General features: G+C 47.6%; 3 protein-coding genes across 3 annotated transcripts; 1 reads left to right on the forward strand and 2 right to left on the reverse strand.

The window, feature by feature from the left end:
- Positions 1 to 193: 193 nt before the first annotated feature.
- JMJD6 (jumonji domain containing 6, arginine demethylase and lysine hydroxylase) lies at positions 194 to 13536 on the reverse strand. Its single transcript, XM_074160242.1, has 7 exons — positions 13399 to 13536; positions 12037 to 12425; positions 8130 to 8416; positions 6475 to 6610; positions 6224 to 6362; positions 5481 to 5608; positions 194 to 3993 (listed from the first exon to the last, which is right to left on the reverse strand). The coding sequence occupies exons 1-7, from the start codon at positions 13525 to 13527 to the stop codon at positions 3957 to 3959; spliced, it is 1245 nt and encodes a 414-aa protein (XP_074016343.1). The 5' UTR covers positions 13528 to 13536; the 3' UTR covers positions 194 to 3956.
- A 555-nt stretch (positions 13537 to 14091) lies between these two features.
- On the forward strand, positions 14092 to 16591 carry METTL23 (methyltransferase 23, arginine). Its single transcript, XM_074159995.1, has 5 exons — positions 14092 to 14207; positions 14323 to 14427; positions 14516 to 14753; positions 15082 to 15166; positions 15513 to 16591. Exons 1-5 carry the CDS (start codon positions 14103 to 14105, stop codon positions 15679 to 15681), a joined length of 702 nt encoding a protein of 233 aa, XP_074016096.1. The 5' UTR covers positions 14092 to 14102; the 3' UTR covers positions 15682 to 16591.
- On the reverse strand, positions 15668 to 20289 carry SRSF2 (serine and arginine rich splicing factor 2). Its single transcript, XM_074159996.1, has 4 exons — positions 20143 to 20289; positions 19553 to 19961; positions 18862 to 19172; positions 15668 to 17737 (listed from the first exon to the last, which is right to left on the reverse strand). The coding sequence occupies exons 2-3, from the start codon at positions 19912 to 19914 to the stop codon at positions 18869 to 18871; spliced, it is 666 nt and encodes a 221-aa protein (XP_074016097.1). The 5' UTR covers positions 19915 to 19961; positions 20143 to 20289; the 3' UTR covers positions 15668 to 17737; positions 18862 to 18868.
- Positions 20290 to 20652: the final 363 nt, after the last annotated feature.

Consider the following 20652-nt stretch of genomic DNA (forward strand, 5'->3'; position numbering starts at 1 on the left):
CCCCAGCAGCTTCCACAACACCCCCCCAAAGTACAGACGTACTAATCACACACGAGAAAGAGCTGAAGTCCCTGAAGTCCCCCCGTAGCTGTTACCTGGACACCACTTAGCACACTGAGGTGCTTAGGGAGGGTACATCTGTAGCTTTTTTCAGATCATGACGTGAAAAAAACAGTGACCTGCTGACAGGGTAATGCAAAATAATTGATTTTATTTAAAATAAAAAGCAAAACCACAATCATCCAAACGAGACAATTAAGAATATCCCAGCTCTGCTGGATGGGGTGATAAAAGCAGCTATCGGCAGTGGCGGGGCTTGGGGCTGACAGTGTGACCGTCACAGGAAACGGAAAGCTCTTTCCTTCCCCCCTTCACAAAGGGGATGCCAAAATCCTCCCGTTACAATTACCCCACACGGGCATTTCGGATTTGATTCAGCCAACATTCCTGCTTCCTGACCCACGACGGCTGGGGATTCAGGGAGGAAAAGGGTCTACATTAATTATGAAAGAGGTTGCTGTCTTTCTTTTAAGCATTTGGAGAGGCTTGAATGTAAATGAGAAGACAGACTGGAGCCAGCGCACCCGAGCTGGAAAGGGGAGGAGGGTTTTGCCAGCGCTTCCTGGGTGTCACCTGCTCCCAGAGCACTTGTGCAGAGAACAGATGCCGACATGGGCACAACTGTTGTTTGCATCTACAGTTCTGGCAGGGTATCTATTAGTTTATTGTCATAGCAGACAAGCCTGCACTGGTTACCAGACTCAAAAGCACGGCCAGAGCTCACACATCCCTTTGGCCAGAGCAAGGACAGTGACACTGATACACACAAGGCAATGGGGAAGAGCACAGTCCGGACCCGGCTCTCCGAGCTGTCCTTGGGGCACAGGGCAGAGCAGCGCTGCTGCTTTGGGGCTGGAGGGAACGAGGGGCCTGCTGGGCCTGGGTGCTGGACCGCAGCTGCCTGCTACATCAGGGGCTCTACAGTACACAACAGCAGTGGGGGCAGAACAAGAGACAGGGATGCCCCGAGAAGCACAAGCCTGGAGAAGCCAGAGCACAAACCCCACTCTCCCCAGCCAGCCTCTCCCCCACGGAGCTAGGCACAAGGGGAGCACAGTTTTTAACTTTATTCCCCGTTCACCCGGCCTGGGAAGCACCAGCTCCCCCCCACCCCCTTCCTTTAAGGCCAGTGAAGCCGACTCCCTGATGAGAGATATTATTTTAGTCCTATTTTAAAAAAATCCCAATCTAGCAGGACCTCCTGTTTAGAGCAGGCCATGACATGCCAACAGTTAAAACTGGTGAAAACAAAATGCCTTAGTCTGCTACAATTTATGGACCACACAGCAATTCTGGAAGGGCCACCATAGAACACCATGTGGCCACGAGCATTCAACAACATCCCCAAAGTTTTCTGCTTCGAAAAGCTAACGCCAGGTTGGGAAGTCTGGGATTGCAGGGGGTGTCTGGAACACTTTTTGTGGGAGGATGACTTCAAAGCATCTTACACATTAAATACATCTCAGCCTCACAACACCCCTGTGAGGTAGGTATTTTCCTCATGTACTAAAACAAAGACAGAAGCCCAGCAATTCTGCCGAGGCAGGAGCCTGTGAGCGGAAGAACCGGAGATCCCAGGAGTCCCGATTCCCAGGTAGCCTGAACAGACACCCCTTTGTTTCACATCAGAAAGTGCCTTGTGGAGAATTCAGTACAGCATTGCTGGTATCACGGTGTCTGCAGTCCATGTCAAACACACTGCTTTTCTGCGAGGGATGGCAAACGAACACAGGCTTCAATCTGAAATTGGTTTTATTTCATCCCATGGAAGAGTTCATAGGCATGGAAGATACTCTGCACTTTAGATCTTCCAACTGTGCTTCTGGTGGTAGAGGTGTGGTTTTCCCAGCACTGCGATCAGGCAGATGGAAGATTTTAAGAATGCAAAACTGAACCGTGTAGGCCAAATGCAATTGCAAGCCACAGCCTAAGCCATCTTGCTATACGTACTGAGTGAAGCCACCAAAGAGGGCAGTGGACACTTCTCTAAGGGCTCCCCTCGGTGACAGAGCTGAGACTTCTGAGCCTTCATCTCTCCAGGCGTCCACACTCCTCCAACAGGCCGCACTGCAGCCTGCTCTGTCTGAGAAGACACACGGATTGTGCAGGCTCCCAGGCTCTTCAACCAGGCAGGAAAAAGGCAACCTTGGCCAGAAATGCCAGGAGTTTGAGAAGTTTTTTAAAAAAGTGAAGTAATCTTGTGGAAGAATCTGCACCACTCTATGGAGCAAGCGGTGCTCGCTTATGCCTGGCTATCACAGGAAATTCAGGAGCACGGGTAGGTAAGGAGTGTGCCTACAAACCTTACCTCTCTCCATTTTTTCACCACCACACTGCTCCTACACAAAGGGACTGGCACGAAGATTCAGAAACAGAGATCCTGACAAAGGATTCCCTGGTACAACAGGATATGGCCTGGTCTCCAAGTAGGGAAAGAGTGTTTAAGTAGGAAGAGACAAGGTTAAAAAAAGATCAGAAAACCCAGACAAGCAGCGTTCTGGGTTCCATCAAATCCAAAGTCACAGTTAAGGCTGCCGATCTGCTTTTTAATTCCGCCACCAGTGCCTGGGCGCTATTGCATGTTTACTACAGACATGCCACCTCCGCCTTCAAGCTTCCTCTCCCAAAGAACGGCTGAAGTGAGATCAAATACCCACCTCCTAGATCTCCCTCTAGGAGAGCACCCAAGGAAGCACCACAACCCAGCCACCTTCTGGCTGTGCTGTTCAGACAGAGAAGGAGGATCATTTCCTTGCGACACACCTTCAGCCAGACCGACCTCTTCACTCACACCACCAGCACAAGCCCCTGCTAAAAAAAACCCCAGCAGCTCCAACAGATCCCTTGGGGATGAGAGCTTTACCCGGCATAATACAAATGCATCTACACAGACTTAAGCGACACACTGCATTTTTAAAAAGCATAAAACAACATGTCCTCCTCCCAGTCCTTTAAAATTGGCACCCCAAGTTCCAGAACCATCTGAACCCATAACATCAAAGAAAAAACATTTAGGTACGGGAACTGCACTGGCCTGAACGAGCCCACGGCCCTGTGACTGCTTGGTATTTAAAGCTCAGCAACTGTTGTTATCGGTTGTTGCCTTGTGCTAAACATCACGCCTGCACCTAAAAGATTGTAATTACTAGCAAATGCTTTTTCCCCCCAGTTTTTCCTATGCAAGAAACTCCAGGATTCTCCTGCTCCATCGAGCTTCCAATCGCAAGGTGCTAGTGCATCTTTGTTACCAGTCATCATAACAGACGCAGAGCAAAAGTAAATGGGCTGTTGCTGGTTAAGGTGTTGCACCGTAGATGTATGCACGTAGATTAAGACCACGAAAGATGCTTCAGGTCGGTGGTCACCTCTGCTGAAGTCACTTCAGTGTTTGGAGCATTCATACCACCTTCCCTTCCTGAAATTCTGGTGCGAGATCCGCCGGACATTCGGATAGGCCAAAAAGGGCTGGTGTTCCTTTCCTCAAGTGTACAGGACAACATGTAAACATATGACAGTGTCAAAGCAAAGCAGGTTTTTAGCTTCACCTGCTGGTTTTAAAAAGAGTTCTTTAAAAACTGACCGTCGTATTCCTTACCAGTTACGTGAACCATTAAATACTTGGCATGTCCTTACCCAAAGCTGGGTTATTAGTGCACTCACTCGGGGCGCAGAGGGGACAAAGCATTGCACTAAAATGTAGAGTCGGGGCGTTCCCCTAGAAGTTATTAAGGAGCCAACCTTCGACAGCACATAATGAAGACGGATGTCTGGGTCGAGGAAGAGTGACAAAAACTTAAGGACTGTGAGAAACAGAAGCAGGAGGGGGTAGAACAGAGCTGGCTGGCTGCTAACGGAGCTGTGATCGGCAGCTGCCTCTGGGCGGGTGGTGTTATCTCTCAGGGGTAGCTGCGGCCTCCACAAGATTCCCTAATCCTGTCCAAAAACAAAAGAGTACAGTAACTATAGCACTTCCCCTCATATCAGGGCAAAAAAAAAAAAAAAAAAAAAAATCAATCACAGCATGCAGGTTAGTTGTATGCTTATTCTTCCTACAGAATTGTACAAGCTAGAGAAGTTTTTATGTTTGGAACAGTTTCTATCAACTAATCCATCACAGAGCTGGAGCAGAAATCCCACCCGTCCTCACAGAGCAAAACAATCAACATACAGAAGGAAGACCAGTGACACCTGGAAAACCAGTGTTCTAGGCACTGTCCCAATTTTTAATATTTAAGGTATTCATTTCAAAGTTTGCAGTGCTAACAACAGTGCACAGGATTTTCAGAAGAGCAGATCTGCACATGTGCTCTGCAACATTACAGCTCTTTTTCTTCCCCTTTTTAAAAACAGGGTCTGCATTAAGGTTAGTTATCTCCTGCTGCTCATTCCCTGCCTGAAGTCACAACTGGCTGCTGAAATGGGATTTGACAATGTCACAACAAATTGTTAAAACCTCCAGGCCGAAATAAGCAGTCAGTACAGTTCTCTCCGACAGTTTAATGATGCTCTGTACTTGTAATTCAATTGCATTCTGTTATGAGCAACTCCTGAAAACAAGAGAGCAGTGCATCACAGCAAGATAAATAGCAACACGTGCAGGAGCAAACAGGTCCATTGGCAGCACCCTACACTGGGAAGTCAGGCACGATACTGGGAATCCAGACTTCCCCAGGTAAATTACTACTGCACACCTTCCTGCAGTAAGTACACTCCCAAATTCCCAGTGTTTCACCATATTTTACCTGGCAAGTCCAGAGAACTTCATTCCTCTGCAACTTTATGCTAAGCAGTATCTATTTTTGGTTCTGCAATATTAATGTTCCTTCCCTCGACTGACTAGAAACTTGCCTCTTTTGTGTTTTTTTTTTTTTTCTTTTTTTTTTAATTAGTTAAACACAGACATTTGGGACTTGGGATGAATTTTGCTTTTAATAGATAAAAGAATGGGCCACGTTGAAGTAATTCAGGCAACAAAAAGAGAAACTGTACAACTACTTGAAGGTTTTCTGTTTGGACAATAAGGCATTGAAACCTGAGTCTTGCCTGATTATTCCTCATCGTTAATTGTTTGCTATTCATTTGTGCTCTCTGGAGAGCACATTTAAAACATCCCACCTCTCCCATTATAACAAATAAAATACTTTCTCTATTAAAAGAGACAACTAGGAAAAGTACTACAACTGTTTATTAAATAAAGTAAAACACCTCATTTTTTTAAAAATGCCAAGAATCTCTGTTTTCAGTTTGGAGCAATTAAAATAATTCATGGAGGGAAGGTTATCACCTTACAGATATCATTTTGTAAGGGACCCCTTGCTCTCCATCCCTCTGTCCTGATGAATCCCCATATCTTAACTCTGCCAGCTCTGCCCTGTATTGTCTTTTGCTTGTTTAAAAACCGACAGTTGCCATCGGGTCACCTGGAGGAGCTGCGCTCTTTGCTCACGCAGTCATCCTGGGAAGTTGTATCACCGTTGCCCATCATGCTGCATGTTCTCCGTTTTTTCCTCCGGTGCATCATCCCCTCTGTCTCGGAGCCAGAGTCACACTGAAGCAGGGAGAGATGAAACCAGAATTCAGAGAAACCTTATAAAGAGTTTGTGCTGTAGAATTCACCGTAAGAGCTACCTCAGCAATTCCGAATAATCAATATTCAAAGAACATGCTATTTTAGATTAGATACATGAAATACATTTTAAATTAAGTTTTTTAAAAACAGGAATACATATATTCTTAGATTTCATCACTGACTAAGCTGGCTTGGTGCAAGGTAATTGATGCATTCATTTTGGCTCCTAGAAGGACGTAATTTTCGCCGAGAGCAGACTCAGTGCTTCCTGAAGCACTCAGGTGCCTAGAAAAGTCCCCTGCATAACTGACAGTCTTGGGTTTGGATCTTGTTCCCCCTCCCCATTTTAAAAAACCATCCATTTTGCAGCCATTTTACACAAGCATGGCTTAGCTGAGTGACAGATTTATATACAATATAAAAATAAACAAACCAAATTCATTTAGAAATACTCCTCCACCATGTAGATTTGTTTAGTTGCTTTCTATTAATTTCTTCCATAAGACATAAATATTAGGATAATGACACATGATCAGGTATGGAAAAAGCAATAACTGCAGGATATGGATCACCTACTGTCGTAAAAAGCTTTACCTCTGAATCAGAGTCTGAGGAGCTGGAACTTGAGGAACTGGAAGAATCGCTAGAACTATCGGAAGCAATGCCAGTAGATTCCTGCAGGTCCACTGAATCGGCCAAGGCTGCCAGGTCAGGGTGTTCCTGCTTTAGGATCCTAAATACAGTTGAAATTTCAGGGTTAGCCTTTCAACAGTGACACTGCACGTCAACAAATAGAGTTTTGTTTTAAATAGAGAATATGAAAAGAAAGCTACCAGATCTCTTACCTGTACCATTTCCGTGACAATTTGGGTCTCCCTCTTACTGTCTTGTGCCACACCACAGGGAAGTTGGTACAGCTGGCAAAGTTTTGCGTGATGGCAATAGTTGTGTCAAGATTGAGAACTACGTGCCACCAGCCACCTATAAATATGACACCAATGACCATTTCTGGCTACACAGCAGAAAGCAAGTTCAAGAACAGCAGTGAGCGATTTTTTTTTTTCCATAGCACAGGTGGAAATTGGACCTTATCTCCCAAACCCAGGTGAGTTTACCACAACATCATCTTTCCTCGGTCTTATTTCAGGGTTCACTCCAATGCTTTACAGATTCTCATTACAGAAGGCTGCTCAATGCTCTGACCAAATTATCCAGCTCATGAACAGCAGTGAAGATCTGACTTGACAGCAACACACTGGCTACTGACGGCTTATTTAATAGCAAGAGCCATTGTAACCCCGACCACACAGAGACCCTCTCTGTGGAGCCAGAGAGCGCTTTCCACGCTGATTTAGTAAGGTTCTTATGACTACAGACTAACCTTTCATTTAAAAATAGATGCAAAATTGTTTCCCCACACAGGACAAAAATAGACAGTGGTGTTCTTGCAACCCACTTACAACCTCATAAAAAGACTAAGGAAACAGTTTAATGGAACCCGACAGCTACAAAATCTTAACAGAAGGTACACTGAGGAGTCACCAATAAGCGCCAAGACAATCACAAGGCACTCTTCAAATATGAAGTCAGCTGTGTGTCAGAGACAAGCAATGTGGATAGAAGCCATGGGCCATGCTGCACAAAAACGATGCAAGATTTAGAGGTTAGAATTTGGCACTGAATTCACCTGCTTTATCCACTGGCCACTTCACCGACTAGCTGTAATAAGACACACAGTGTGCAGCCACCCAAAGAGAATGACATCTTTATCACATCTTTCTTTAGCTTTTCATTTCAAATGCAAAACTAAGCACAACCACAGAGAGGTGGATGAAAAGTGTCAGTGCCTTTAAGTAAATGTCCAGTTTTGGGCCCCTTACCACAAAAAAGACACTGAGGTGCTGGAGCGGGTCCAGAGAAGGGTAACAAAGCTGGTGAGGGGTCTGGAGAACAAGCCTTATGAGGAGAGGCTGAGGGAGCTGGGGGGGTTCAGCCTGGAGAAAAGGAGGCTGAGGGGAGACCTTCTCATGCTCTACAACTCCCTGAAAGGAGGGTGTAGCCAGGGGGAGGTCGGTCTCTTCTCCCAAGTCACAGGTGATAGGACAAGAGGAAATGGCCTCAAGTTGTGCCAGGGGAGGTTCAGATTGGATATTAGGAAAAATTTTTTCACTGAAAGGGTTATTAAGCATTGGAATGGGCTGCCCACGGAAGTGGCTGAGGCACCATCCCTGGAGGTATTCAAAAGACAGGCTGACATAGTGCTTAGAGACATGGTTTAGTGATGGGTTTTATCTGTTAGATTGATGGTTGGACTAGATGATCTTAAAGGTCCCTTCCAACCCAGACAATTCTATGATTCTAAGTAGTTCTTTTCCCACAGCTAAGAAAAATTCATACGCAGTCAGACTACCCAGGCTATTCTCTTCATCTCTACTATATGCAAATGTTAAAAATACACTTTTCTCTCCCAGATTTCCTTACTGGAGAGATTTGTACATACCTGGCACAAAGACTGTCTCGCCTGGTTTCTGTAAGATTTCCAGGGGTTTGAATTCAGGGGGCCAGGTGGGGAGCTGCGTCCTGGGATAAATGACGTTGAACCAAGTGATAGCTTCATCCTGCTGGTTCCCTCCCTCTTCTCGCGTCACTTTGATCAGCTCTCTGGGAGTGCTGGTAGGGAACAGGCACCAACGCTTATGTCCCTGGACTAAGGCATTCCATGCACTAGTTCCCAAGGGATCAATGTGAATTCCCGTTCCAGAACGAGGTGGGCCCATTACAAACCATCTGTATGGGAGGAAAAAAATAGTAATCCTTTAGTCATAGAGCAAATTTTTCCTAATATCCAAGCAAGTAGGTACCTTCTCTTTTCTTCACATTAGACAGAAAATTACAGCTGTTAATTTCACACACAGTTAGAAATCAAGGTAGCCACAGTTCCTTCATTTACCTTCTTGAGATTGTTAGGCTCACATTGCAGCAAAAGATATGACATGAGTTTAACCTAAAAACCAACATGAATTGGGACAGAACGACTCTGGGACAAGAAAGCAAAGACAGCTTTTTAAAAACAAAATACAGCTATGGAATATAAACAGCTCTTCAATAAAAAATATACTTATTTCAAGGTTTATGAATGCAATTATATCATAACAGCCTGCATTAGGATTCTTACTATCCAGGAGGATTCTCCTGATCCTGTGTTTTTCTACAATTCTCTAGCTATAAGTGGATCCAGAACTGCAGAACAACAAGGCACAAACAAAAGGCAACACAAGCAAGGACCAGGGCAAAGTTATGCAACCCTGGCCTCCCCCTATGCCTTCTGCTCATTTACAACAGGCTTTTCATTCCAACTTTTAACTAGATGGAGCTTATTCTCCGGTGACCATTCAGGATTTGGCGAGTATATTCTCATTCCCCATTTGCAAGGTTTACTTCTCCCTACAGAGAACTTTATCTGACATACATGTTTAACAGCAACAGCACCTTCAATTGCTCATTTCCCCTGTAAAAGAACAGTAAGATCTACCATACCAAATAAAGCAGTGTGAGGTGACTTAATATCAGGTGTCAAGAAGGAAAAAATCATCAATAATTGTTTAATGGGCAGCAGAGAGGGTAGAAAGTAAAGGACCAAAAGACCCCTCCCTCACATGGCTGACAGGCAGGTGACACCCAGCAAGAGGAGTTCAAAGGTTCAAAAGTTCAGAAAAATATCAGAAGTCCTAAGAAGGACTTGAGGGTGTGGGCTGATGAGAAGCTCAACAGGAGGCAGCAACATGTGGTCACACAAAGCCAATAGCATCCTGGGCTGCATACCCAGCAGGGCAAAGGAGGGGATTCGGCCCCTCTATTCTGGTGAGACCCCCCTGCAGTGCTGCCTCCAGCTCTAGGGGTACCAACATCAGAAAGACATGGACCTGTTGGAGCAGGTCCAGAGGAAGCCACGGAGATGCTCAGAGGGCTGGAGCCCCTCTGCTGTGAGTTGAGGTTGTTCAGCCTGGAGAAGGCTCCGGGGAAACCTTACTGCAGCCTTCCAGTATCCGATGGGGCTATATGAAAGCTGGGGAAGGACTCTTGATCAGGGAGTGGAGCGATAGGATGAGGGGTAACAGTTTTAAACTGAAAGAGGGGAGATTTAGATTAGATATTGGGAAGAAATTCTTTCCTGTGAGGGTGGTGAGGCACTGGCCCAGGTTGCCCAGAGAAGCTGCGGCTGCCCCATCCCTGGAGGTGTTTAAGGCCAGGCTGGATGGGGCTTTGAGCAACCTGGTCTGGTGGGAGGTGTCCCTGCCCAGGGCAGGGAGGTTGGAACTAGATCATTTTTAAGGTCCCTTCCAACTCTAACCATTCTATGATTCTGTGATGATTCTATGAAGTCAGCAAGCTCTCCATCTCCCCTTTCCAATGCAGGTATAATTTAAGCTGGTTTCCAAGTATCATTGCTAGCACCAACTGTTGAACTGTAAGTTTGGCTATCAAGCTGTGCTCTTTCTACTTCACAAAGGAGCCATAAAAACATGAGTAAGCAAGCAGGTGCTTGTCACTTCTATTGTCAATTCACTCTTTAGATTCACATTAGCCTCGGAAAGCTAATTAAACCACAAGCAAAACAGTCAAAGTTTTTACTAAGTCAGGAGAAATTAATCACACAAACAGACTGTTCCATACCATTTTCCTGTCTATAACCTGACTCTACACGTGCATAAGCTTTAAAAACAAGAATTTAGTGACGCTATCATGTACCTGTATTTTCCTCCAGGTATTTAATTTTTGAACATAACCCAGTTTGCCACAGGACATAAAATTTACCGTTAAGAAGTTCACATTCTGTAACTTCAATTTAAAAGCAAAACCCCCATCCCCCTCCAAACTAAAATAGCTATTTCAGTAAATGGCTTCCAAAAATTACTGCCCTTATTTTGAAAAGCAACACCTCCAATAAAGATGCTCTAAACAGCATGAGGCCTTACTTTAAGATCTATACACTATCACACCTCTCGATCCAGGGGTCAGTCTCTCCAGTGCATATCTTGATCGTATATTAGAAAGCACCACTTCCTGCTGGATTTTCCATTATGCTCTTAAACTACTGCATTCTCTCCATCTGTTTCTGTATCAAGATGAAACCCCTAACTCCAGGAAGCATCAGTGCCTCTCCTGTATCACTCATCTCTCAAAAAAATGATAACAGCCTCAAACAAACCCACACTTTCCAGAACAAAGTATGAGAATTGCGAATACCAAGAAAGCAAGGAGCTCAGCACGTGCCTGTAGGTGGGGAGGGTGTGGGGGAAATAGAGATCAATATAAGTGAGTCACAACCAAGTTATCTAGTTTACCTCTAACTTGGATAAACGATTCCTAGTTCTGTAAGCATATTCAGCTTCTACCAGAGACTACACCTAGCATGCTTTTGCATTTGATCACAGCATCGTATGTTCTTAGAAGCAAATTACAAAAAGGGTCCATTACAACACTGTAAAAAAAATCTACTTCAGTGATCTTAAATAATTAGTTTCATGCTTCGCTCCTGCAAAAGCACAACTGGACTATAGACACGTGAAAGACTGTAGAGAAGAGTTCCATTATTCATTCCTTGTTCTACTTCATTAAAAAGAAAAAAAGAAAAAATACAAAACCCACATCACAGCCTCGTGTCACTGAAAGGGCAAGGCTTTCTCAGACAATTATAATGTGGCTGTAAAGACTTTAATTACTTGGGAGCGTTCAGTTTATGCTCATACTGCTATGAAGTGTTATATTAATGTAGATAGAAGCACCTTTTGTATCTAACAGCCCAAATACAAGGTTGTTATATTTGATTTCAGGAAAAAAAAAAGTGTCGTTTCAGTAATTTTTCAACCAGATGCTAAAAAAACAAAGTTGAAAAGACTACATAGATGTGAAATACCATTCTCTCTCAAAATCATCTGAAGGGGAGCCGAGAGCTAGTCTCCACACTTCATACTAATCTAGCTTAAGATCTTTACCTTAAAAGGACTGACTCATAATTAAACAAAATCCCACTATGTACATAAACCACTGGTGCAAAACCCAGGAGCTAGTCCTAAGGGACTTAATTTTGGAAGCCAGAAGGCACACACAACAAGAAATTAAAAAAAGATTACATAGTTATTGAAAGTTACAAAGATTAAGTTTGAGAAATGAAATAAACCCACTTAAAAACCCCAACCAACACAAACTCAAAGCAATGCTGGTGGCATAACCAGAAATTGTGACACACCAATCTGCCCTTCCCTCCCTCTGGGTTATGGATGTATGCTCATTTCAAAACAGCAACGTAAAGCTATTGCTTTGTTTTATACAAGACAACTGCACTTATTTAGGAATAGCTAATGAGACTGAAAGTATCTTTTTATCTTGCTGTCACCGTACTATACCTGTATGGTGGCCTTCGTTTCTCCCCTGCATACTGAAACAGATCATCAGTGAAGAATTTGGGTACTTTGTAGTCCTCCAGGAGTTTCCTACGCTTGGGATGCTCTCCATAACTGCTGTCAAAGATGTAGAGTGGGCTGTCATCGCGTGTGGTTTCCATATACTCTATGTAGTATTTCATCTTCATCTTCACAGAGTAACCGTCATTGTCCTCCCCACATTTGAACTTCTGGTTCCTATACTTGCGTTTCAGTCGTTCCAGAGTCCACTTCTCTTGGGCAGACCAGCCCACCTGAGCATTCAGCAAGACTACAGGTTTGTAAGGTTTTTCATAACGCTCCACAAATTCCTCCACTGTTAACTGGAGTGCATCTGCCCTCTCCACATTATCCTGTAAAACCCAGAGAGGAATACAGAACAGATATTAGGACAGATTAATGTCCGAGAACCACGCTTTTTAAGTCAGTGCGGAGGAGCTTCACAGTCATGCTTTGGCTCCCTACACCATGAGGGTGTCAAGCTGCCTACGTGTTATTTTAAGCTCCCCGAGGCTGCAGTCCTACTTCTCATGCCCCGCTCCTTGCGCACATCAGCAACACCAGCAGCCTGAAGCCGTTAGGACTCCTCCCCACCGAGGTAATTTCCCAGGCAGGGAGGGTCCCCCTGCCCTTTCGGCTGGCACATCCCCTGCTGCATTTCACCCCGCTGGTCCCCCCGGGACAGCGCCTGGGAATTACGCGGGTGCTCCAGCACCGAGGGTGCCCACCCCACCCCGACAGGGCCCTGACTCCCCCCCAACCCCCATCCGCACCCCTCGCCACGTGGAGGGGCGCACAAACGCGGGTGCTGCTGGGCCTCAACCTCCCTGCCCCAGCATCCCCGGGGAGCCCCGACAGCTCCGAGGCAACCCCGGTCTCAAGAGAGGCCCCAGGTTTTCCTCAGCGGCCGCCTCCTCCCCTCCCCCCCCGGCCTCCCCCGTCCCCTCAGAACCCCGTCAGTCGTTGTGTTGTGCCCCGTCTCTCCCCCCCACCCCGTTCCCCTCAGGACGCCAACTCCTCCCCCCGTTCCCCTCAGAACCCCATTCCTCTCCCCGTTTCCCCTCAGCCTCCCCCCTCTCTCTTAGGACCCCACTTTCCATCCCCCTCCCCGCCCCGTTCCCCTCAGGACCCCATTCCGCCGCCCCGTTCCCCTCAGCTCCCCCATTCCCCTCAGGGCCTCCCTATTACCCTCAGGCCCCCATTTCTCCCCCGCCTCGGTTCCCCTCAGCCTCCTCCCTTCCCCTCAGGGTCCATTCCCCACTCCGTTCCCTCCAGGCCCCCTCAGCTCCGCCGTTCCCCTCAGCCGAGGCGGGGCCGGGGGCGCACCTTGCAGGCGGCGGGGTTGAGGGGGAAGGTCTCGCAGTAGTTGTGGCGGGTCCAGTCCAGCGAGTCCTTCAGCTCGGGCCGGGCGCTGCGCTTCGCCTCACGGATCCGCTTCTTGCTCTTGTGATTCATGGCAGCGGCGTTGCTGGGCAGCCCTGGGCAGTCGTCACCATCCGCCGGCGTGGCGCAGGTCCCGCTTCCCCACCGGCCCCGGCTCCGACCCGGCCCGGCCCGCCGCACCTTCCAGAAATTTCACCCCCTTGCCGCCGCTGTCGCCGAGGCCCCGCCCCCGCCGCTCTCCCATTGGCTCTCCGCACCGCCCTCTTCCGCCACGCGTCGCCCGCTCTCCGCTGCTGATTGGTCGAGGCGGTGAAGCGGCCCGGCCGCCATGTTGGGAAGGAGGGTGTTGCGGGAGCCGGGCGCCCCGCGCCTCCACGCCCGCCCGCCGGCGTGGCCGCCCCGGGAATCCGTCACCACCTCTCCCCTTCCCCCAGCTCCGCGCCCACCGCTTCCCTGACAGCGGCAAGCCGCCCGTTCGTGGGGGACTGCGCGGTGCCCCCTCACGGGGAAGGGGAGTGCGGGGTGCGGCCCGGTTTAACGGCGCCACCGGGGACGGGCCGCCCGCCGTTGCGCTGCGCGTGACGCCGCCCCCGGAGAAGGCGCCGATTGGTCGGGGCGGTGCACGTGCCCGGCGGCGCGGGGCGGCCATGGAGGAGCCGGAGGAGGAGGAGGAGGGGCGGCGGCGGCGCGGCGGCGTGAGGCGGTACCGCTTCGCGGAGGGGCCGGCGGCGCTGGCGCTGCGCATCCCCGAGGTACCTCCCGGAGAGGAGACGGGGGGGACGCGGGAGGTACCTCCCCGGGGAACTACGGGGGGGCGGCGGCGGAGCGGGACCCGCTTTCCCAGCGCCGCGGCCGGATGTGTTTCAGGAGCTGGACTCGCAGTACGGGACGTACGTGTGGCCCTGCGCTGTGGTGCTGGCCCAGTACCTCTGGGTGCACCGGAGGAGCCTCCCCGGCAAGCGGGTGCTGGAGGTATCGCGACAGCCCCCTCCACCGCCCGACACCCCCTCCCCGGTCTCCGGCCACCGGGGAAGGGTCAGTGACGGCGTTGCGGTTTCAGGTAGGCGCCGGGGTGAGCTTGCCCGGCGTGGTGGCTGCCAAGTGTGGAGCCCAGGTGGTCCTGTCCGACGGCGAGGAGCTGCCCCGCTGCCTGCGGAGCTGCCGCAGGAGCTGCCTGGCCAACCGGCTGCCCCACGTCCCGGTGCTGGGCCTCACCTGGGGGCGGGTGTCACCGGAGCTGCTGGCTCTGCCTCCCATAGACATTATTTTAGGATCGGATGTCTTTTTTGACCCAAAAGGTAGGTTAATGCTCTGGTGTATCTTTGATTTGTGACAAACTGCGTGGACTTCGTGTCCCAAGGAGGGCTCTGGGAACGCTGACCAGAGATGAGGTGACACTCCTCATTCTTGGGGCAAGTCTAGTATTAAGCAATCAAATACCACCAGAGGGTGAGTAAACAGAAAATGGAGTAATTAACTGCTTAAGGCCATGCTTCTCAGGTCTCTCGTACAAACGCAGTTAGTCTTGTATTGGGTTTTAATTTGCATTTCATATAACCAGGCATTTTTAAACTGTTCCTAGAATCCACAAACTAACCAAGACTTTAATCTCCCCAAACTGCACAGACTTTGAAGATATTTTAACTACAGTTTACTTCTTGCTGGAAAAGAATCCAAATGCTCAATTCTGGACTACTTATCAAGTCCGAAGGTAAACCGTTCGGCATATTTAAGACTCAAATCTTAATTCCTGTCTCTGTCTCAGCTGTTATTAAAGCATTAACTCCCCAGAGGCACCACCGCACCGATTCCAGAGAAGCTCCACGCTTCCACGTGAATCGGACTGGTATTAGCCAAGTAAATCCTAATGGGAGCAGATAAAAACAGCCAAACCAGAAAATAATCCAAGAACCACAAATTTACTGTTGACTAGAAAACTGTTATAAAAACTCCGTTTTGGGAAATGTTGTATTTAAAGTTTGGTGAGAGTCTCCTGTAGTCACCGCAAAAGTTACCAACTGGGATTACGTTTCACACAGTGGTGTTTCCTCCCCCAGTGCTGACTGGTCTATAGAAGCTTTGCTCTGCAAGTGGAAGATGAAGAGCATCCTGGTTCCCCTGCAGTCCTTCGGTGCAGACCAAGAGCACTTGGCCGGCTCTTCTCTCCCAGGAAGACACACAATTGAAATGATGATCATCTCACTAGCACAATCAGATGGTACTTAATTTTTTTTTATTCCACTTGTTGGTTCCGATACAAGATGATACTTTCACTGTAGCACGGATCTGCAGGAAACAGCCCTGTTTACAGCAAACCTCCTGCATGTGCTTTTAGGAAGCAGATCCCTTCGACAGTAATTCTTAAAACATGCACTGTAAAAATAAAGCTGCTCAATTGTTTAGCTATGGCTTTTGAGAAATTTGTGCTCCTCCCCCAAAGACCACGCAATAGTTAAAAGACTCAATTCCGTTTTGTAAGCCACTAAACAACAGTGCTTAACAACCTGACAATCCACAAGATCCAACTTAAATTCCTAACTTCGGCTATGAAGAGAAGTTAACTGCACTCTTTCATGATAAAAAATATCCCCAGTAAGATCTGTTTCCCAGGACTGAAGACTCTTTCCCAAAAATTCATATACAAAAGCCAACCCCTCTTTGTTTTTCACTGAGTGTGTGCAGACTGCCGCTAGCCACGCAGTCCCAGAACATACAAACTCCTCAAGTTTGTAGAAAAGTACTTTTAATCCTCAAAGCCAGACTGCAAGTATTCAGATGTTTCCATTCCCATTTAACATACATGCATAAAGTTAACAAGGCATTACAATAACCCTTAACACGTGATGGTTGAAGTTACAATTCGTTTGGTATCCAAATCAAGAAAAATAAAATCATCACCGTTAAGATCAGCTACTATCAAGCAGCAGCCTCTTGAGTCAGGGCAAGCACACAGCAAATGCAATTAGTACTGCTCAGTGTGTATCTTCATTAACAATGTCTGATTCCATGTTTATCATCTGGTGTGCAATACTTGCCGTACAACATTTGGGTTAGTCACAATACTAGTTAAGTTTGCCCGTAGTAATTTAAAAGCAACCCCAGTGGATAAAAATTTATAAGCAGTAGAATGCATTCGGTTACTATATAGAAGTTAAACATCGACAGTATAATTGCAGAAATCTTTTCAAGCTAAAAATAAGCTGACTCAGACATTAAGTTGAGAAAAGTTAACACAGAAAAATGTTTAATATTAACTACAGAGACAGTGGGTATAGTACAGAATGTCTTAAGCAAAAGATACACCAATCAGTACTTACAAAGGAATGAACCATTTCTTTTCTTAACATTACATTTCTCATATGTAAGTTCATATATGTAGGTTGGTAAGTTTTACCATTCTGGAAAAAATAAGGTGTGTATATCATCAGCTAGATGTGCTCACTGTATGCTCCATTATTTTTACGCAAGGCCCGGGTGACTGGAAGTGCAGTTGTCAGGCATTTTAATTAACTGGACAGCCATTTGTTTCTGCACGACAAGGCATCGTTACACAGGAGCAATCAGGAGAAAACAGGAAACAGCCAAGCACTCTGCACTGCAACACGCCACCTTAACAGCTAACCAGCATTACTCAACTGCTACACAACTGCGCCTAGTGCACAAAAATACATAAGAGAAGAGATTAGAATTGAGTCTGATAAAACAATCCTTTCAAATATCAACTGTCACCTGAAAAGATTTCTACCAATTTGAATTTGAAGATACTATTTGAATTCAAAGTTTTGTTTTGTTTTTTTAAAAAAAAAGCATTTACAGTAAGTTTCAAATTGAAGTTTTGCAGAATTTTATTTAAGGAATGAAGACAAAATTGAGAATACTTTTTGACAGAGTTAGCTACTCAGCATGTAATAGCTGCACATTTCCTCAGTATGAAACTGGAGGCAGCAAGTTACCATCAGTTTTAATTTCAAATAAAAGTCAGCACTATATAAACAAAAATGAAGTTTTACCTCAAATATCCAAGCCAATAATGAAATCGGTAGTCGTTCACTTCACTAAATTACAAGAAATTTGAATAACAGCAACAAAATGGCACATAAAATGTAAAATCTGCCACTTGAGGCGCAACTTAAACAAGTAAAAAGTTAGACAAAAATGTTACAAAATAACCTTTTCAACAGCTGGTTGCTCGTGCCAGGGGTCTCTCCAATGGACTGAAGACTCAAGCGATCTTTTCCCCCCAAAGGCGTCCTTTATGTAGGTTCTCATTTATCTGATGCATCTAGGTTTGAAGAAAGAAAAGTTCAGCTAGGTTTCTACCTCGTCTCTTTTGGTTGTATGGATGACTTCAGGTATAACTTCTAGTTGTGTTTCAACTGGCTTTGCCTAAGTTAATTAAGTTTTAGGAATTTCCATAGTGTTCCACCTCCCCCCCTGTGTGTTGCTTTACTTCAGAGGCCAAACATAAGGTTCTGCCCAAGTATTTAGTTACAAAGAAGAATAAGCATCAGGCTGTAGATCAAGCCACCATTAACTTCAATTCAGCCTGTTCAACAATAAATTATTAAAAGTTATATAAAAGTTATAAAACTAATACTTCTCATAAAGACTTAACTAAGCTCTAATTAGCATTCCAAACAGAAAGTGTGACTAATTTTGCTACAATTATCTAGCTTCAGAACTAGCTTAGGCCCTTTCCTTTTAAAAATAGGACCAAACAGTTTGAAGGGTTAAAGACACACTATCCTTTCCCCACCCGGTGTATCCTTAGATGCCTCTTCCAAGATGTTGACTTGAGGAAAAACTAGTTTCCATGGTTTTCTCGTTGCAAGGAATTTGCCACTTTTCTAGAACAGTTACCTCCAGTCAGTATAACGGCCACTGAATCGATCTTCCATTATAAAAGGATAGTGTATCTTTAACATTTAAAGACAAACCTGCTCCAATACACGCCCACAGAAACTGGTCCCTGGAGGATCAGCCAAATCAGTTAAAATCTGCAATACTGGCCAATATTCTTTTAGCAAACAGGAGACCGCAGCTTTAAAGGGGAAAATGCAGATGTTGGATAAATACAGTAAGAAATAATCATTTGCATCATAGGTTGCGTCTCATACAATAATTTATAAAAACCAAGCCATTAATCTCTCAATAAAACATTTTCTCTGTAAAAAAAAAAAATTCTCCGTAGAAAGCCCTTTGGTATTAATTTCCCTAAACCAATAACCAAAAAGCACTGCTCAAGAAAACAAAACAAAACAAAAAAAACCAAACCAAAACAACTAACAATGTGCCCCGTTAGGATTCACTTGGTTCAGGCTATTAATACGCTAAGAGCTACCCAACACCCCACCTAAGTGCTACAATAAATAACATGCAACGTGTGCTGATCCCGAGGTACATTACCATGTTCCTAGGAGGATACAGCTCCTTCTTCTTCCGGAGACTTGGGAGGACTCTTAGACCTGGATCTAGAGTTGGATTCCCTCTTTGATGCAGGGGGAGGGCTTCTAGATCTAGACCGAGATCTTGACCTGGACCGGGATCTGGAGACAGACGAAGACTTTGACTTGGATCTCCTGGCAGACCTGGACTTGGAGGTGGAGCGAGACCGAGAGCGTGTGCGAGAGCGGGATTTAGATCGACTGTAACGGGACCGACTGCGGGATCTAGAGCGGCTCCTGCTTCTAGATCGGCTGCGACGGCGTCTTCTAGGGCTGAAACGTACCAGGAGAAGAAAAAATAAAAAGCGCGTTAAAAGTTGAGCATGGGCGGCGCAACAGACTTCAACTACTTGGGGACAGGGAGGGCGGAACGGGACCCACGTGGGCAAGAAAATGAGCGTTAAGCGGGCGCCATTGTTCAGAGTGGCCGGGGGCTAAAACTACTACGGGGCGAATCCCTTGCGCTCCAAGGAAACTCCACGTGTCTTTGGGACTAAACCCCAACTCCCCGCTCCGAGCCCCGCCGCCAAACTCACTGGGGAAAGGGAACAAAACCGAGCGGGCCCTGCTGTACAGGCACATGGCTGAGCCCCCGTCACCCTGGTTTAGCTCCGGGAACTCCGCTGCCTCCATGCCCCCTTCCAGGCGCTCACCTGCGGCTGCGGCGGCCGTAGCCACTGCTCCCGTAGCGGCGGGGCGGCGGGCCCCGCCGGCTGTGGTGCGAGTCGGGGGGTCGGCCGTAGCGGGCCATCTGGACACGGAGCTCCCGGCCATCCAGCACGGCCCCGTCCATGGCGTCCATCGCGTCCTCGGCATCGCGTTTGTCGTGGAACCGGACGAAGGCGAAGCCGCGGCTCTCCTTAGTGTAGCGGTCCCGGGGGATGTAGACGTCGCCTACTCGGCCGTATTTCTCGAAGACCCTCCGGAGCGTGTCCGGGGACGTACGGTAGGTCAGGTTGTCCACCTTGAGGGACGTCATGCCCTCCACGTCCGGCGGAGGGCGCCCGTAGCTCATGGTGGGCAACAGCCCCCGAGGGGCGGCGGTGACTGAGGAGAAGAAACCTGAAGGAAGGGTTGGGAGGAGGGTGAGTCAGGAGGCGGCGCGGCCCTGAGGAGGGAAGCGCCTCACGCCGGAGGGAGAGCGCCGGAGCGGCGGCCCAGCAGAGTCCAGAAAGGCGGGGAGCTGGAGGGCATAGGGGAAGGCCACGGGGTCCTCAGCGGGGAGGGAGGAGCAGGCACCCACCTCTAGGGTCCGGGGGCGAGGCGGCCTAAGGCCGGAGCGGAGACGAAGCGCCGGTCAACGGCCACCCCCGCCCGCCGCCGCGAGGAAATGAGCGGGGCGCCGCCCGCGCGCGCCTACTTAACGCCACAAAATGGCCGACGGCGACCCGGAAAGGAAAGCACCGCCCGGCGCGCGCTGCCCCGCACCAGGCCTCGTTTGTCTGTTTTTCTTTTTTTTCCCCTCACAGGCCGTGGATAGCGGAAACGGCCTTGGAGGGGGGGGCGGAAAATTGCCTTCTAAATTAATAACTCGTCTGCCATTGAAAGTGACCGTTAAGGCGGCTCCGCCGTGACCCGGAAGGACTCGGCGGAGGCGGGGAAATTTTGAACAATGTGCGCCGAAAACGGTAAAAAAAAAGACGGAAATAAGGCAAGACCTGCCTTTGCCGGAGGGAGAAGGGGCGGGAGATCCCTGCCGCGTGGAAAAAGAAAAGCTAAAAAAAAAAAAGAAGAGTTGACGAGGGGGAGCGCC

This window comes from Numenius arquata, chromosome 17 (genome assembly GCF_964106895.1).
Source record: "Numenius arquata chromosome 17, bNumArq3.hap1.1, whole genome shotgun sequence".
Lineage (NCBI taxonomy): Eukaryota > Metazoa > Chordata > Aves > Charadriiformes > Scolopacidae > Numenius > Numenius arquata.

What these genes read in the sequence shown, in the direction of transcription:
- SRSF2 (XM_074159996.1), bottom strand. Translation starts at nt 19,914, where the DNA reads ATGAGCTACGGGCGCCCTCCGCCGGACGTGGAGGGCATGACGTCCCTC. An exon ending in TACGGCCGCCGCAGCCGCAG is followed by an intron (nt 19,173 to 19,552) that starts GTGAGCGCCTGG and finishes GGTACGTTTCAG; the next exon opens with CCCTAGAAGACGCCGTCGCA.
- METTL23 (XM_074159995.1), top strand. Translation starts at nt 14,103, where the DNA reads ATGGAGGAGCCGGAGGAGGAGGAGGAGGGGCGGCGGCGGCGCGGCGGC. An exon ending in TGGCGCTGCGCATCCCCGAG is followed by an intron (nt 14,208 to 14,322) that starts GTACCTCCCGGA and finishes GATGTGTTTCAG; the next exon opens with GAGCTGGACTCGCAGTACGG. An exon ending in TGTCTTTTTTGACCCAAAAG is followed by an intron (nt 14,754 to 15,081) that starts GTAGGTTAATGC and finishes CAAACTGCACAG; the next exon opens with ACTTTGAAGATATTTTAACT.
- JMJD6 (XM_074160242.1), bottom strand. Translation starts at nt 13,527, where the DNA reads ATGAATCACAAGAGCAAGAAGCGGATCCGTGAGGCGAAGCGCAGCGCC. An exon ending in AAACGAAGGCCACCATACAG is followed by an intron (nt 8,417 to 12,036) that starts GTATAGTACGGT and finishes CCTCCCATACAG; the next exon opens with ATGGTTTGTAATGGGCCCAC. An exon ending in CGAGACAGTCTTTGTGCCAG is followed by an intron (nt 6,611 to 8,129) that starts GTATGTACAAAT and finishes TCATATTTATAG; the next exon opens with GTGGCTGGTGGCACGTAGTT.